General features: G+C 37.6%; 1 protein-coding gene across 2 annotated transcripts in view; it reads right to left on the bottom strand.

Moving 5' to 3' along the window:
* The window catches only part of LOC126418956 (microprocessor complex subunit DGCR8), a 257,886-nt gene that overhangs the window by 62,314 nt on the left and 177,373 nt on the right, over window positions 1-18,199 (bottom strand). For both annotated transcript variants that reach the window (XM_050085999.1, XM_050086000.1), the window contains exons 10-11: window positions 13,738-13,838; window positions 10,905-11,061 (exon numbers count right to left, since the gene is read on the bottom strand). In XM_050085999.1, coding sequence (XP_049941956.1) covers window positions 10,905-11,061; window positions 13,738-13,838 — 258 coding nt within the window. The remainder of the gene's footprint in view (window positions 1-10,904; window positions 11,062-13,737; window positions 13,839-18,199) is intronic.

Genomic DNA, 18,199 nt, shown 5'->3' with positions numbered 1-18,199 from the left:
CCCCCCTAAGGTAAGTCTTTCCGCTCCCGGGATTGGAATGACTCCTTACCCTCTCCCTTAAATCCCACATCCTTTCGTCTTTCCCTCTCCTTCCCTCTTTCCTGACGAAGCAACCGTTTGTTGCGAAAGCTTGAATTTTGTGTGTATGTTTGTGTTTGTTTGTGTGTCTATCGACCTGCCAGCGCTTTTGTTTGGTAAGTCTCATCATCCTTGTTTTTATATATATTTTTCCCACGTGGAACGTTTCCCTCTATTATATTCATATGCACAGGGATATATTTATATATGTAAGAGCTAAGAGTATTTATGGTTATGACAGCAGTATTACACTTGTATGTGTACAATGGAAAAGAAGAACATGTTACAGCGTATAATTAAGTGTACAGAAATATATTAAATTTGGTGTCATTGGAAGAGTAATGGATGACGCTAAAGAGTTGAAGAAAGTATTGAGAAGTGAGTGTAAGGAGTGAAGTAGGATGTTAACTTCTCTAAGAGGTATTCAAGTTCTAGGGTACATAAAGATGTATGCTAGAGCAATGAGCTATTAAGCCTACTCAGGAAGGAGGGGGAGGGTGCACCCAGTATTGATTGTATGGAAAAGGGCAGGTAGGCAGACCCAAGAAAGGCTGACCTACACTGTGTGGGCAGGGGCACCAAGAAGGGGATTGACCTGTACCATAGTATATTAGGAATTTGTTTAAAGGGTCGTACCTACCAAAACGGAAGGAGGAAGTGCTTTCATAGTATCAACCTGTAAGTGAGGTATAGGTACTGTGCCTAAAGGAAAAGGGCAGTATCATGACAAAAGTCACACATTTTGTAGAGATTATACTGGTAAGTTTGAATTCTCATTTCCACTTGCATTGTTGTGTTTGTGTGAAGTTACATGCATTGAAAAGAACACCTTTATTTACCTAGAGTTCCTCCAGATCGTAAAGAGTATTGAATAAATCCATATTCAGAAGAAGTAGTACGCGAATTAAGAGCAAACAGCAGTATATGCTTGGGTAATGCACACTTGGAATTTACGATTGGAAAGAAAACAGAAAGATTCTTGTCCTTACAAAGTTTACATTGATCAAATGGTCCATAATTAGAATGGTACTAACATGGAAAAGGAAAGAGAGCTATATATGAAGTAACCGATGGCTAGAAAAATGTTATATAAATTGATGGAAATGTAAAGCAATATTATATGAATACAATATTGATGTACATAACAAACATGCATAAAATATCGTGTGTTCGAGCTAAGAGGAGGGATATGTAGTGCCTCGAGAATTTCGGGGTAAATTCTAGAGACACTCGTATTTCCAGCATCTCGAACACGTGTTATTTTAAAGATGAGTGTGGTAAAGTAGAACTATGTCTACTGCACCACAGTTATGTGTGTGCAGAACGTATGTGTATCAGAAGGATGACTGGCGTGGGCAGGTAGTCGCCGAGCCTGCCTAAGAAGTTACGCGTCCAGCTCAAGGAATAAAAGCGCCATACTCCGTGCGAAGTCAAACATTATTGTGTGAACATTTGAATGTTGTTGAAAGAAGTAAAGAAACAATTACTTATTCATTCTTTCACTTACTTTCATAAAGTGCGGACAGTTGTCTTGTTAAACTTGGAGAGATTTTAAGACTGTATTTATGGAAAAATGAATGTGATAGTGTCTGATGGACCGGAAGGTGTCGAGCTTATGAAAAATGTTTTAGTTGTATGAAAACTGTTGTGTGTGATGAAAATAAAGTGAGATTGAGTTCAGAGTATTCTCGAGTATATGGTGTTATTTTGAAAGTATAGAAAATTCTTCCAAAGTAGCATCTTATCTTTGGAGAAGAAGTTTCGCAGGACATTGTAGCCAGCTATCCAGAAAAGATCGGCGAAGCAACTCCAAGTACATCTGATAGCCAAGGGGGAGTGTGTCTTGCACACCAGTACCACACTGCCACTCTTAATCACCGTAAACCGATAGAATATAGGACAATCATTTATGTTACCATTTTCTTAAGTGTAACTTTATTTTTTGGTGGTAAGACTGCAAGAAACATTTATTCTCAAACTAACTGTGGAATCACCAGTGTCTGTGTATACTTCATACTATGTACAACCTATGGATATAAAAAGTACACTCTTGCAACATTATGCTTTCCCACAGCATAACTCTTGAACCAAAAAAACTATCATGTTTGACAATGTTCCTTGGTGCATTATGCATTCCCACCTCTCGCTGTATGAGAGTACTTTCAGAATGAGAGTGCATCTGATCTCATGTACAAAGTTGTGCACATGACCTCACTCCTCACTGATCCACTCCCATGCTCTTGGCACCATTGCAGACAATGTCACAGATGTGCAGGTGTCAAGAAAGCACAATATACTGCTTGTCTGGCAAAGAGACAACCCCTACGCAGTTGCTGTATCACTGTGCAACATGACACTGTGTGCCTTGCAGCCTGTTAAATTTGGCTGCAACTGCATCCACTGCTTGACATGGATTCTTTCTTGCCTGTTGCAAAACGTAGCAGACATCTGCTGCTGTAGGTGACAGTGGTCGACTACCTCCCCTCCTTCAGGCAGTATTCATGGTTTGGAACACTCACCATGTATGTAAAACAATGCTGTGAGCAATACCATACTCCTGGGCTACACTCATCACTCTTCGTCCTCCTTCCAGTTTCATGATGACAGTTCAATGTCTGAAGTCATCCAAAAGTTGTCTCTGGTTGATGTTGTAATGAAGAACACCACCACAGTGCACTGTCACTGTTCACTGATTGACACACAGTGCCTTTTCCCGTTCTGTCAACAGCGTCGTGTTGTGAAGCCAGCCCAATTAGGCATTGTAGTCATGCTGACTTCACAGTACGTGGTATCCAACTAGCTGTGCACGACTAGGGGGCCTCTAGTAACTTGCCCCCACACTTTCCTTGTTTACATCTACTTTTAATATGTTATATTTAATATCTCATACTTAAATTTTGCAGAGCAGAGAATGCATCCAGATGCACATCATAAGATAAATAAATAAACTCAATTAGAGGCCACATTTTCTGTTGATACATATATTTAATACAGGAGCATTCAGGTTTATTGTATGGTTAAAAGATGACGTATTCTCTTGTGCAAAATGTTTGGAGGTAAAATAGTCCTCCATTCAGATCCCCTGGTGGGGACTACTCAGTAGGATGTCATTATCAGGAGAAACAAAATTTTCTTCCTAAGGATTTGAGTTGGAATGTTAAATCTCTTAATCAGGCAGGTAGGTTAGAAAATTTAAAAAGGGAAATGGATAGGTTGAAGTTATATATAGTGGAAATTAGTGAAGTTCGGTGGCAGGAGGAACAGGACTTCCGGTCAGGTGAATTCAGGTTTATAAATACAAAATTGAATAGGGGTAATGCAGGAGTAACTTTAATAATGAATAACAAAATAGAAATGTGGGTAATCTACTATAACAGCATAGAGAACATATGCTGAAGAGCCAGAGAAACTGCTATTATCATGTAGGGACGCTGTGAGCACACTGAAGTGCTGAAACACGATGTGGCATGGACTTGACTAATGTCTGAAATAGCGCTGCAGGGAACTGAAATCATGAATCCTGCAGGACTGTCCACAAATCTGTAAGAATATGAGGGAGTGGAGATTTCTTCTGAACAGCACGTTATGATGCATCTCAGATATGCTCAATAATATTCATGTCTGGGGAGATGGGTCGCCAGTGGCAGTGTTTACAGCAGAAGTGTTTAAATTCAGAAGAGTGTTCCTGGAGCCACTCTGTAGCAATTCTGGACATGTGGGGTGTCGCATTATCATGCTGAAATTGTCCAAATCTGTCAGAATGCACAATGGACATGAATGGATGCAGGTGATCATACAAGATGCTTATGTATGTCACGTGTCAGAGTTGTAACTAGATGTATAAGGGGTCCCATATCACTCCAACTGCACACATGCCACATCATTACAGAGCCTCCACCAGCTTGAACAGTTTGTGCTGACATCCAGGGTCCATGGATTTACGAGGTTGTCTCCATACCCGTACATGCCCATCTGCTCGATACAATTTGAAACAACACTCATCTGACCAGGTAATATTTTTCCAGTCATCAACAGTCCAATGTAGGTGTTGATGGGCCCAGGCAAGGCATAAAGCCTTGTGTCGTGCAGTCATCAAGAGCACATGAGTGAGCTTTTGGCTCTGAAAGCCCATACTGATGATGTTTCATTGAATGGTTCGCACGCTGACACTTGTTGTGGCCCAGAATTGAAATCAGCAGCAATCTGCAGAAGGGTTGCACTTCTGTCATGTTGTATGATTCTCTTCAGTTATTGGTCCTGTTCTTGCAGGAACTTTTTCTGGCCACAGCAATATCGGAGATTTGATGTTTTACTGGAATCCTGATATTCATGGTACATTGATGAAAAGTAGTCTTATATAGGCATTGCCAACTGTAGCGCCTGTTTACCTACCTCTGTATTTGAATACACATACCTATACCAGTTTCTTTGGCACTTCAGTGTATTTTCATGGCCAAGATAGACACAAAGCCCAAACCTACCACAGTAGTACAACTTTTATGCCAACTAGTGCAGCAGATTATGCAGACACTGAAAACATATGTGATGAGATAAAAGAAGTTATTCAGATAGTTAAGGGAGATGAAAATTTAACTGTGATGGGGGACTGGAATTTGATAGTAGGAAAAGGAACAGAAAGAAAAATAGGTGAATTCGGACTGGCAGAAAGGAATACTAGAATTTTGCATGGAGCATAATTCAATCATTGCTTACACTTTGTTTAATAATCATGAAAGAAAGTTACATCCAAGGAAGAGTTCTGGAGACACTAGAAGATTTCAGATTCATGATATAATGGTAAGACGTAGATTTCTGAACCAGATCTTAAATAGCAAGACATTTCCATGGGCAGAAGTGGACTCTGACCATAACGTTCTGGCTATGACCTGCAGATTAAAACTGAAGAAACTGCAAAGAGGTAGGAAATTAAGGATATGGGATCTAGGTAAGTTGAAAGAACCAGAGACTGATAAGAGTTTCACAGTGATAATTAGGCAAAGGGTGACTAGAACAGGGGAAAGAAATACAATAAAAGATGAATGGGTAGCTTTAAGAGATCAAATATTGAAGGCAGAAGAGGATCAAATTGGTAAAAAGACAAAGCATAGTAGAAATCCTTGGATGACACAGGAGATACTAAATTTAACTGTTAAAGGAGAAAATGTAAAAATGAAGTAGGCAAAAGGGAATACAAATGTCTAAAATATGAGATTGACAGGAAGTGCAAAACAGTTAAGTAAGAATGGCTAGAGGTCAAGTGTAAGGATTTAGAAACATACATCACTAGAGAAAAGACAGTTAATGCCTACAGAAAAGTTAAAAGATGCCTTTGGAGAAAAGAGAAGCAGCTGTATGAATATCATGAGCGCAGATGGAAACCCAGTCCTAAGCATAGAAAAGAAACCTGAAAGGAGGAAGTAGTACATAGAAGGTCTATACAAGGGAGATGAACTTGAAGGCATTATAATAGAAATGTAAGATGAAATGGGAAATATGATACTGCAAGAAGAATTTGACAGCGCATTGAAATACCTAAGTTGAAACAAGACCCTGTGAGTAGATGACATTCTGTCACAACAATTAATAAGTCTTGGGGAGAGCCAGCCATTACAAAACTCTTACATCTGTTGTGGAAGATGTATGAGACAGGTGAAATACCCTGAGACTTCACGAAGAATATTAATCCCAATTCGAAAGAAAGCAGTCATGACAGGTGTGAAAATTACTGAATTATCAAACAATGGAAAATCCAGGATGGAATGTAACAATATAATGAGAAGGAAAGTTGCCACTCACCACACAGAGGAGATGCTAAGTCGCAGATAGGCACAACAAAAAGATTTTCACACTTAAAGCTTTCGGTCAATGGCCTTTGTCAATAATAGACACACACACACACACACACACACACACACACACACACACACACACACACACACACACACACACGACTGTGTGCGTGTGCGTGTGCATATGTGTGTCTATTATTGACAAAGGCCATTGGCCGAAAGCTTTAAGTGTGAAAATCTTTGTTGCACCTATTTGCGACTCAGCATCTCCGCTCTATGGTAAGTGGCAACTTTCCTTCTCATAATATTGTTACTGAATTATCAGTTTAATAAGACATGGCTGCAAAATACCAACACAAATTCTTTACACAAGAATGGAAAAACTGGTAGAAACCAACCTTGGGGAAGATCATTTTGGATTCTAGGAAATATAGCAATATGCAAGGGAATACTGCCCCTACAACTTATCTCAGCAGATAGGTTAAGGAAAGGCAAAACTATGTTTATACCATTTGTAGACTTAGAGAAATCTTTTGGCAATGTTGACTGGAATATTTTCTTTGAAATTTTGAACATAGCAGGCGTAACATACAGGAAACAGAAGTCTATTTACAAATTGTACAGAAACCAGATGGCAGTTATAGGTGTCTAGGGACATGAAAGGGAAGCGGTGGCTGAGAAGGGGGCGAGACAGATTTCCAGCCCGTCCCCAGTGTTATCCAATCCGTGTATTGCGCAAGCTGTAGAGGAAACTAAAGAAAAATTTGGAGTAGGGATTAAAATTCAGGGAGAAGGAAAAAAATTTTAAGTTTGCCAGTGACATTGTAATTTTGTTAGAGAAAAAAAAGAACTTGGAAGTGCAGTTGAACAGAGAGGACAGTGCCTTTGAAAGGAGGATATAAGATGAACAACAACCAAATCAAAATAAGGATAATGGTATATAGTGTAATTGAATCAGATGGTACTGAGAGAATTAGATAAGGAAACCAGACATGAGTTTGCTACATGTGCAGCAAGTAAACTGACAATGGCCCAAGTAGAGAGGTTATAAAATGTAGTCTTTCAACGGCAAGGATAGCGTTTCTAAAGAACAGAATTTTGTTGACAATGTATACAGACTTAAGTGTTAGGAAGTCTTTTCTGAACATATTTGTCTGGAGTGTAGCCACATATGGAAGTGAAACATGGACAATAAACAGTTTAGGTAAGAAGAGAACAGAAGCTTTTGGACTATGGTGCTACAGAAGAATCGTATAACTTGCAAAGGGATTATGGCAGTAAGACAGGAAGATTGCAGCACATACAGAGGCATATAGATAATTATTTGTCTCTCCTTCCACACACAAATAAAACAGATCAAAAATTGCTGATATTGGTATAAACCAGCTTCTACTAAATACTGTACAGTGGCTTGAGCAGAGTATATGTGTATGTAGATGTATGACTTCCATTGGTCAGTTTATGAAATAAGATTCTATCACTGTTATCCGTTTCACATCACCCATTTTTACTTCCCAGTGTCCTACTAAGTTTAATGACATTCTTGTTAAATTCTATGAATTTTATGAGTGTTTTTCCCAACTCAAGGTGGCTGACTAGAAGTCAATCCTGAGATAAAACCTCTCTTCCGAAGTACTAATGCCTGTTTCTAGCTATGTGATTTCTGCAAAACTTTCTACAGGAGAATGATCCAATACTAAACTATCTGAATGCATAAATGGACGATGACAAATATATCTAGAGCATAGTTGCTGAGCATGCTTTGCAGTATGCCTTGAGAAATTTGAATCTTGTAAAGCAGATAGGATATTTCGCATCTCCCATTCAACAGCAGTTTCCCATGAACTCTGAAGATGTGACCTTGTTCTCCAACACAACCTCTCATTCTGTCACCCGTCTAGACTCAACCTAATTTATCTTCTCTCTTACTTTCTTCTCCATTGGTGTTTATGAGAGTGTTTTATTTATTTATTTATTAGTCTACTCTACAGGTGGCCCAAACTTTTCTTTCTCTCTTTTTTATGATTAATCTTTCCACTTACCACTTTCTCTTTTTTCTTCTTCTCTGTCCACCTTTACTCCTGTCTCTAAAGTGTCCCACATGTGAACAATCGATTGCTGGTGACGTCGCCTCTAATTCACTGCCCACTTTAACACCACCATAGTAGCAATTTATCAAGCAATTTCAACAGTATTTCAATGGCCACTGTATTGTGAACCCCTTCTACGAAAAATGAACTGCTATGTTTAGTAGAAGTAGAAGTTGATCTTCGTATATTGATGAATATTTTCAAAATAATAATTTTTAGAAAAGGGGTTATTGAAATTTATTTAACTTTTTGGAGCAAATTTCTTGAGAACTGTAGGCTATCTCACATTTTTCATTGATGTCAAATGAGTAGTGTGCATCTCATGAGTCTGCATTTTATGACTACATCTTGAAATCCATGAGTCTTTTTTTCATTTACTAGTCTTGTACCTTAACTACAAGTATTTACACAATAGTTTTGCAATCTCTTTGTCTCTATAGAAATGCTACCAATATCAACACTGCTGGCTTCCATAACCCGCATAGCAAATTATATGAGCACTTAGTAGTTTCCAACAAATTTTACACATGATTTAAAAATTTACAAAACTTTTTCTTGCTGACAGCCCACACAAAAGTTTATTGCTTGCTATAGTTTTTGCTATTCTTGCAGTAAAACTAAACTTCAGCATCACGCATGTCAATTCGATTTATTACTTCCTTATCACTAACTTTTTCCACAACACATTTTGCAGATGGCATCCACTTATACCAATAAGTGTACCAACAAATTATGAGGTCTGTTCAAAAAATTTTCCGGAACTATTGTGTTATATCAGAAAAGCACAATAACATCCAAAATACTTAAATGATTTATTTACCACGACACTGGTTCACAACAGCACTTCACAATCCATAGCAATTACGCAAGTCCATGGCACTCCACACCCGAGTTCCTAGCACATGCAGTCACTAGTCACAAGTATGAGCGAAGGTAGACATAGGACCGGCTGTAGGATGCTGTTGCAATGGCCTATATACAGTCCTGTTTGTCTGGGAATACGGTGTGTGTTGGCACCAAGAGGCCGAGTGGAGACACACTTCCATCTCGCGACACCGGCCCTCTACAGGTCATCTCAAAATGAACTATGTGGCTGGTCAGTGAATCTATATGCCCAGTCCACATGTGTTATCTTTGCAGCTGCATGGCTGGCCACACTTTGCGTGTGTTGACGTCCACCCCTGTTGGCCGGTGTCTGATTGATGGTGGATACCACAGGAATGTTCATAATTTTGTGCTAACAGTGCGTTTGAGCAAAATGTGGCTGGCATCCTTGCACCAACTGTGTTTTAATGTGTAGCTGCCGGAAGTTTCATTGTTGTATGTCTGTTAGTTATTGTTCAGTGCTGTATCAAGTAGAATATTGTGTTACAAAGCTTGTGAATTTCAAGCTGGCAGAGTTTGAAGAGAAATGAGTCTACACTTCCAGATGATAATGAGATGTTTCTTATGGGAAGCATAACAGGTGATGAGACATGGGCCTAAGGTTATCATATTGAGATCAAGGTTCTACCTTCACAATGGTTCAGAAAAGGTTCTCCAAGACCAAAATGTCAAAGGTCAAATGTCAAAGCCATGCTACTAGTTTTCTTTGACTTTGAAGGATTAGTTCATGGCTCTGAGCACTATGGGACTCAACTGCTGAGGTCATTAGTCCCCTAGAACTTAGAACTAGTTAAACCTAACTAACCTAAGGACATCACAAACATCCATGCCCGAGGCAGGATTCGAACCTGCGACCGTAGCGGTCTTGCGGTTCCAGACTGCAGCGCCTTTAACCGCACGGCCACTTCGGCCGGCGGATTAGTTCATCATGAATTCATGCCAAAGGACAAACTGTTATTCAATGGTACTATCAGTACATGTTGCGATGCCTGCAAGAAAATGTGAGAAGGAAATGGCCTGAAATGTGTGGAGACAAATCATGGCTCTTGTCTCACGATAGCGCACCCGCACATCATCCCTGTTAGTGCATGACTACTACACAAAAAAATGACATCACTGTGATGCCCCATTCTCTGTATTCTCTAGACCTTTCCCCTGCAGACGTTTTCTTATTTCCAAAGTTGAAAATCCCACTGGAAGGATGAAGATTTGCAATGATAGACAAGATAAAAGAAAATTTGCAGGTGGCACTTCCTGCAATCCAGCAAGAGGTGTACTAAGACTGCTTCTGGAAGTGGAAATGGCGGGGAGCAGTGTATCATTTTTGGAGGAAAGTATTTAGAAGGAGACCATTCACAATACATAAAAGTGAAGTGTAGAAAAATTTTTTGTGGACAACGTTCTGGAATTTTTTGAACAGACCTTGTATATAATGGTACGACACATACTTCACAAGATATATAATAAAAACTGAGATACATGAAAAACTAGCTTCTGTTTAAAATGGAGCACAAATTATCCAGACTATACTCACTCAGTGTTTGACAAATGAGTGCACTTAGTGACTTCCAACATGCTTTAAACGTCACTTCAAACCGTTTCTAAACTTTTTCTGGCTTACATGCTTAACATCAAATATCTAACATACTATCTCATTTGTAAAGTATTCATCAACATTAGTTTCAAGTGAATTGTCATTCATAGGATTGTTTGACTAAGCATGTTTATTTTAATTATTGTACATAGTGTCCACTGAACATTAAAAATACTCACTTCCACAAGGCCAAGAAAGTCATGTTTATAAACACGAAAATGAAAAAAGAAAAATCATTAATTACCCAGTTTATTTTCTGACTTCCAAGCTTTCCCTCAAATAAAGTAGGTTGTTTCAAAGAAAGCATTTTGGTGGCATTGTATTTAATATTAAAGTTATAAACTAACAAACTTAAAACTGGTATATTTCACTTCACTGTTGGTACCATCATTATCACGTGTTCTTCAGCTTCAATGTCAGCTAAGAAAGCTATTGTAATAAGCATTTACAAAGTTATTTTTTCCTTACCTGCAAAATAGATTGTGATGCCCTTTGTTTTCCATCTCTTTTGTTCTTGCATATAACTTTTGCTGTGTGACGACCAACAGTCATCATGAATTCATTTCTTTGATGCCTCAGAGCATTTACTTCATATTTTATATGCATTTCTCCCATTCCAAAGTTTCTAAAAAGAGTTATTTGGAGCTTAGTTATGTCAAGCAATTTTGATACTTTTAATTGCAGTTAACAAACAAAAAGTTTTATTACATGTCAAAAAAGTAGCATAACTGTCATGTGGCCTTGAAATGTAACTGGGTATGTTAGAAATTATTGTAGTACATATACTTTGTGCTGGAAGCACTCAACACCTTTGTATATCATAATCAGAAGCTTCTATCTTCAAGAGTTTGGTGTCTTAATATGCCCTTGTGTGGTGGGTAACATTCTCGGAAGCAGATGAGAGGGTTTTACTTTATATCGTATTCCCTTTGCATAAATCACCAAGTTAGTTATGTCTGATAAATATACACAGGTACTGGGTACTACATTGTTTCATGGTGTGAAAATGGCTAAGTGCTTCATTCAAACATCAGTATTTCGAAAAAAAGAGGATTTTACACAATATTATGTTTAAAAATTATTTTTGAATGTATGTGGGTAATAGCACAAACCCAAAATAAATAGTAAAACTTACTATGAAAAACATAATACGAGTCTAATGAACATTTCACTTGTTGCTGCAACAGTATTATTAATTTCACAAAATATCATAGGATTATTATTAGGGGTGATCAAAAAGTTTCTGTTCGAAGGCCGCACAGTCCAGAATCAGTATGCCAATCGGGCAAAATCACTGTGAGCATTGAGGCAACCACCCCACATATGCATTGGTTTAAAGATACCCATTTGGTAAAACACTGTGTCCTTCTGCATACAAAAGTCCAGAAACTGCCTGCTGCACATTCTCGTCTAGCAGAAATTGTTGACCCTTCATGGCCTTTTTTAAGGGACTGAAGGCATGATAACTGTATTGGGGGGGGGGGGGGGGATCAGGACTATATGGCATGTGCTTGAGTATCTCCCACTTGAGTTGGTAAACTTCTGCGTTAAGACATTTGCGATAAGGGGACATGCATTTTTTTGAGCCAGCAGCTCCCCTTGCAACTTGATGCATCATTCCATAATGGTGGTTTTTGACAAAAATGCTGCTCCATACACATTCTTCATTCTCTAATGGATATCTACTGGATTTTGTACTTCAGCAGCTAAGAAAAGGACAATAGCTCACATGTTGGAAACACACAAATGCCACACTAAACCATTGCCTACATGTTGGTGCTTAAACACCTGCATCAGGGTCAGAGGAAAAGGGAGCGTCACAAAAGTCACGAGTTCAGCAGATTCTGTTGGAATTTGGAGCAGAAATACATAATAGTGCATGGATATGTGTACTCATACTAGAAAAAGACCAACGCTACGTGCTAGTCCTCTATAGGTAATTGGTTACCTTTAAAAACAAGGTTGTGGTTACAGGAGAATTTAATGCTTGAGTTGTAAATGATAGAAGAGGCTATGTAACAGACATACGAAGCTAAAGAGAAGATACAAGAAATGATGAAGGGGATGTATTACTAGACATGTCTGGGAAATAAATGGATAATTGGTAACAGATTGTTTCAAAGAAAAGCTAGTTACAAGGTCACCAAGATACAGTTGGAATTTTAAACAGAAATGCATAATACACTATATATAGTGAAGCACCGAAGAACTCTATATAGGCATGAATATTCAAATACAGAGATATATAAACAGGCAGAATACAGTGCTGCGGTCGCAATGCCTATGGAAGACAAAAAATTTCCGGCGCAGTTATTAAATTGGTTACTGCTGCTACAATGGCAGATTATGAAGATTTAAGTGGGTTTGGTTGTGGTGGTATAGTCAGCACACGAGCGATGGAACACAGCATCTCCGAGGTTGCGATGAAATTGGGAATTTTATGTATGACCATTTCACGAGTGTACCGTGATTATCAGGAGAACTGTAAAACATCAAATCACTGACATCGCTGCAGCCAGAAAAAGATCCTGCAAGAATGGGACCTATGGCAACTGAAGAGAATTTCTGCTGCTACAATGGCAGGTTATCAAGATTTAAGTGACTTTGAATGTGGTGTTATAGTTGGCGACCGAGCAATGGGACACAGCATCTCCAAGGTAGCAATGAAGTGGGAACCACTTGCAAATACACTTCACTGTGTCATGCATTTACATGTTTTTGTGACAAGATTGTTATTGAAGGTAAAATCGTCTAGGCTGTTAGGCCATGTCATGTTCCTCTTCAGTATCTTCTTACACAACTGACATTTTGATTCCTCTGCAGGAATCTTCTTTAAGATCTTCTGGTGTTCCCAGCTAGCTGAACACTATCCATCTAACAGCCAACTGGAAACACCAGAAGATCCTAAGAAGATCCCTACACAGTGATTGAAACACTGATTGTGTAAGAAGATACTGAAGAGGAATATCATGCAGTCAAACAACCTAGAAAATTCTTACCTCCAATGACAATGGCCCCTCTATTTACATAAATTAATTTTAATGGTTACACTTACTTCATAACTACCGGAAATTTGCAGCAAATTTAGTTCATAACTACCAGAAAATTGTAGCAAAGAAGAGCTTCTCTGAACATATCAATGGTTTAAGATGATTTCAAACTCAGACATAACAATTTTTAACTCTGCATGTTATGTCTGCTTTCATGTATTACCACTGATCATATAAGGTCTTTGAAATGAATATATATCACATTGATCTATGACTGCATGACACACCAACTGAAAGGTTCAAAAACTTACCTTTGTAAACATGTGAGGAGTATCGCATATGGAGATGGTTCTGTAGTTTTGGCACAAAGTTCAGCTACTCGTGGATCTTCTATCTTGATTTCATCAAATATCTATAAAATTCGAGAATAAAATTTAATGATACATTCAAATTTGGTACAACAGACAGGAAAAATACTATGATAAGAATAACAAAATATTTTGTGCCTTTTATCAAGCACCAGCAGTTTAAAAATGATAAATATGGGAAGAGGAGAAAGGCAAATAAGCATAATAAGGTTTCTAAGCATGTGGTACTGTTAAAAAATGACAGAGATCAGCAAGATGATGACTATGAGATTTGTCAAAGTGTTGTGATTTTTTGACATTGTCACCTGGCTGGAAACCCAAGAGCTTTTCATCACACCAATATATGCCAGGAAAGACTACATTCACATGGGAAATCATTTTTATGTTACATTCATTCTCATGCCAATTTACTTGAATGCCAAATGTTTCAAAACAAGATTAACACATTTGGCATCTATACTATCAGTAATAGAAATTCTCTCAGCACTGCAATGCTCAGGTCACAAGCATATGACATCTCATCTAATCATATTCCAAACTGCAATGGCATAAAAATAAATGGATAACAGCAGGTATTAGAAAGTTCTCCCAGAACCTTACGTACCTTAGTTCCACAAAAAAACAGACATAATGGGCCAAAATTCTTACATTTCTACCAAAGGTACATCAAGATTTATAGACAGCTGATTGCTGTAAAAAGTTACTGAATGGCAAGATACTATATGAAGCAGAAAATAAAAGCAAACCAGTTTGGGACAAAAAACAAATGACATCTGTAAATTATTATGCACTTAGTATAGTGATGTTATTACAAAACACAAAGTCAGTAAAATTGTACAAAACCTATATAATAAAGTCTGCAAGCTTAGGTGCAGTACCATTTTGTATGGTGAAACATAATAAATGTGTCATAAAATCCATATCAAGGAACTTTTCAAAGAATTTACAACAGATGAGAGTTGTGTCTCTGTTAAAGGAAAATTATGCAGAAGACATAGAAAACTAAAAGCCCATTTTTCCACTGTAATACTTCTCAATATTAATAGAATCTATTGCGGAAGACAGATAAATGAATTACTTGAATAAATACTATCATTTAAAGGAATTGCTACTTGGGCTCTAAAGAGGAATACTGATTCTCGGTTTATGTGTGCAAACACACAAAGATGCAGGGAGTTACCGACTAGTTATGGCCTTAGTACCCTTATCAGTATGTAATAGCCAATGTCTCCTATTCATGTGTACATTCAATTCTTAGCTACGGAATTCTTTTCTGGGGAACAAAAGCACAGAAGTATTAACACAGTTTCCAAATAACAGTGAACGGCTATTAAAATAATACCCAAAAATACTAATCAGGCTCACTGTATAGCTTTTTAAATTTTGGGGATTTTAGGTATGCCATGTGAGTACATTTACCTATCAGTTACGTGCATAAAAAATAATCTTCATAATTACTGTTTCAACATCTCTGTCCCTGACCACTGAACAAGATCTACACTGAAGTTATATTTACCAAGTTAGAACAAGAAGGCAGACTCAGTTTTTCATTTAAGCAAATACACACCAAACATTGTCTTCATCATCCCGAAGTCAGCTGATAGTGAGTCAGTGTTACATTATGAAATAATGTGTATACAGTGCGTAGAGTGACCAGTTTTGAGAAATGAATGAACAGCACTAGCTCTTCAAATAACACATTTGCAAAACAGTATTGTACACCACTGATAGACCAAATGAGGTTGTACTGTTGTAATCAGACTAGCCTTGTGTTCGAGGGGATGGCTGTTCCTCTCTCCATACAGATATTCCATACAGATATTCCATTTGGGTTATATGTGGTTTCTCTAAATTATTTCAAGCAAATGCCACGAATGTTTCAACTATAAAGTTACATTCAACTACCTGTCCCATCCTTGTCAAACTATACTTGTAAATAAGTAAATTCCTGTACATACAAATTGTGTGATTTTTTTCAACTGCAGTACCAGTATCCCTGCAAAACTAATCCACAGATGAATAAAACTGCTACTACTGACACTGATTTCCATGTTGTAACCAACGTATAAAACTTATGTCTTCTTAGTGGAACAAAAACTGATTATTGGTATCAGCATCATACCTCACTGCAGGATATCAATAAATATGAAGATTTGTACAGCATTAGTTTGATAAAGCAAATGGTAAAGTTAAAAGAAATAGCAAAAGAGAGCATCACTTTGCTGTGTAACAGCCAGAGGAATGTATTTCCAAAAATGTGATTTTCAGTTTTCTTAAACACATTTTTTCATGGTAGTCAGCTGTAGGTTGTATAAAAGCAACATATCTCTATCTCTTCTCTTGGTGAGAATAATGTGCTATGTATCTCCAAGTTGCAAGTTTATCTTAGAGACAGACAGATGTATTGATACTTACATTTTTCTGTTTCGAAGAAGTACATCTCAAGATTGGGACTGACTCCTAACTTTATGAAGTGAATTTGGAAATATGTTTTAAGCCAGCAGAGATCACACTCTACTTGTTTTGCAAAATAGCATATTCTTGGACTTGTGGACTATTTTCCTGCGTACTGAAGGAGAAGTATATATTCTCTAGCAGCTAATAACAAAATAACAAGTCCTGTGATGTCAATGGAAATGTTGTATCACATCTCACTGCTTAATCATACTTCTGTTCATCATATCTCGGAACAGCTTGTGTACAAGGTCTCAAGCTATTGCATTTTCTGTGTGAGTGCCAGTGAGAGGAGAAATGTTAGGCAACACAATGACTGTCCTTTGTAAGAAATGTCAACACAATCATATTGGTTTCATTGTCACACCGCACTCTGTGTAATACATACAGAAGAAAAGTGGCAGCAGCACCTTGATTTTGACTGCTGATGAAAGAGTTGTCATCGTCTAGGTATATGGAGATTCAATGAGGCAAGCGGAGAGAATAAGGAACCGTATAAAATCTTTTCATACAATTGCATCACAATACTGGTGACAGAGCACTGTGTGACAGTTCTTACCAATAGAACTGAAAATGTAAATAATGCACAAACCATATAAAAGACTTTGCAAAGAGGATCAGGTTACTGCTGAAAAATATTGGCTCTACAGAGTAATAATCAATACAGTGTTTAACCTAAGCTCTCATGTACTTAGAAACAACATAAATAATCACTGGTATTACTTTCAAAAACTCTCTGAAGAAAATCAAAACGCACAGGAAGACCAGCACGTAGAAGACCTAAAAAGAAAAGAGGCAGCTAGAAGTAAAATAAAAATAAAAAAATAAATAAATAAAATGAAATGTGAGCAGACCTGAGCAGAAGAATGCCATTTACTGGAATTTGACCAAGTATATGTAAGCTACTGACTCACTATAGCACCTAAGACCATTTTCTACCAAAGAAGATTATCTGTATACAACCTCACAGTATATAATAGTGAGACCTGGAAAGCTAGAAATCATGTATGTCATGAAGGTGTGGCTAAATGCAGATCAACTGAAGTAATGTCGTGTATATTTCAAGAACTGCGGAGGACTGCAGATGGCCATTAATTATTTCATTGTCCGACACCTGTGGAGGACAAAACTGAAACATTAATACGAGCACCATGTTTGTTCATGCTGTACAAACTCTGAACATTTCAATGATATAGCAGTATTTCTTTGAGTCTGGTCACTGTTTAATGGACTGTGATTCAGTCCATGCCACTATAGAGAGAGCTGCAAAAAATGTTTACATCTATGACCCATTAGGGTCGTGTACTATTACTCAGAATGCTTCAAAACAAAGGCTGTATGAAACTGTTGAAATGAACCAGGGCTTCCTGGACTTCAGTGTTAAGCAGAGGTAACAGGTGAAAAATATAAAAAATTGACAGTAGAGGAAATCAAGCACAATCTTTTTCAAAAATATCTAAGGCCAAAAATTCAAAAGTTTGCCAGTTTACAGAAAATCCCAAAATTCCCAATCAGTCTTCTAGATGAAATCAAAGTACCCTAGTATGCTAGAACTTCAGGAAGAGAAAATAAAATACCTCGTGGATTTCTGCCACACCAGCATTATCAAGGATCAGTGTCACACATTTTAAAAATATCTTTAAAAGGGACATCTGGAGTTCAGACTGCAGTGGCAATGGTTGTGGTGGAGCTAGTGCTAAAGTAAACAATCAGTGGAGACATATACAAAAATACACTAATATGCATTTATTTTACCTAGAATTGATCTATCTTTAATGTGGAAATCAACTATGTAAACCATATTTTCTCAGCCAAGTGTATATCTCCAAAGTGTGAAACTTCAATTTAGATTGGTTTGCTCAGAACCATAATTATATATCTCCTTGGCACTACATTAAACAATAAATAAAAGTGAGCAGGGAAGGGCTATTTTTAAAGATATTTTATCATC

The sequence above is a fragment of the Schistocerca serialis genome, chromosome 9, assembly GCF_023864345.2.
Source record: "Schistocerca serialis cubense isolate TAMUIC-IGC-003099 chromosome 9, iqSchSeri2.2, whole genome shotgun sequence".
Taxonomy (NCBI): domain Eukaryota; kingdom Metazoa; phylum Arthropoda; class Insecta; order Orthoptera; family Acrididae; genus Schistocerca; species Schistocerca serialis.
This window is presented reverse-complemented; position numbering and strand designations above follow the sequence as displayed.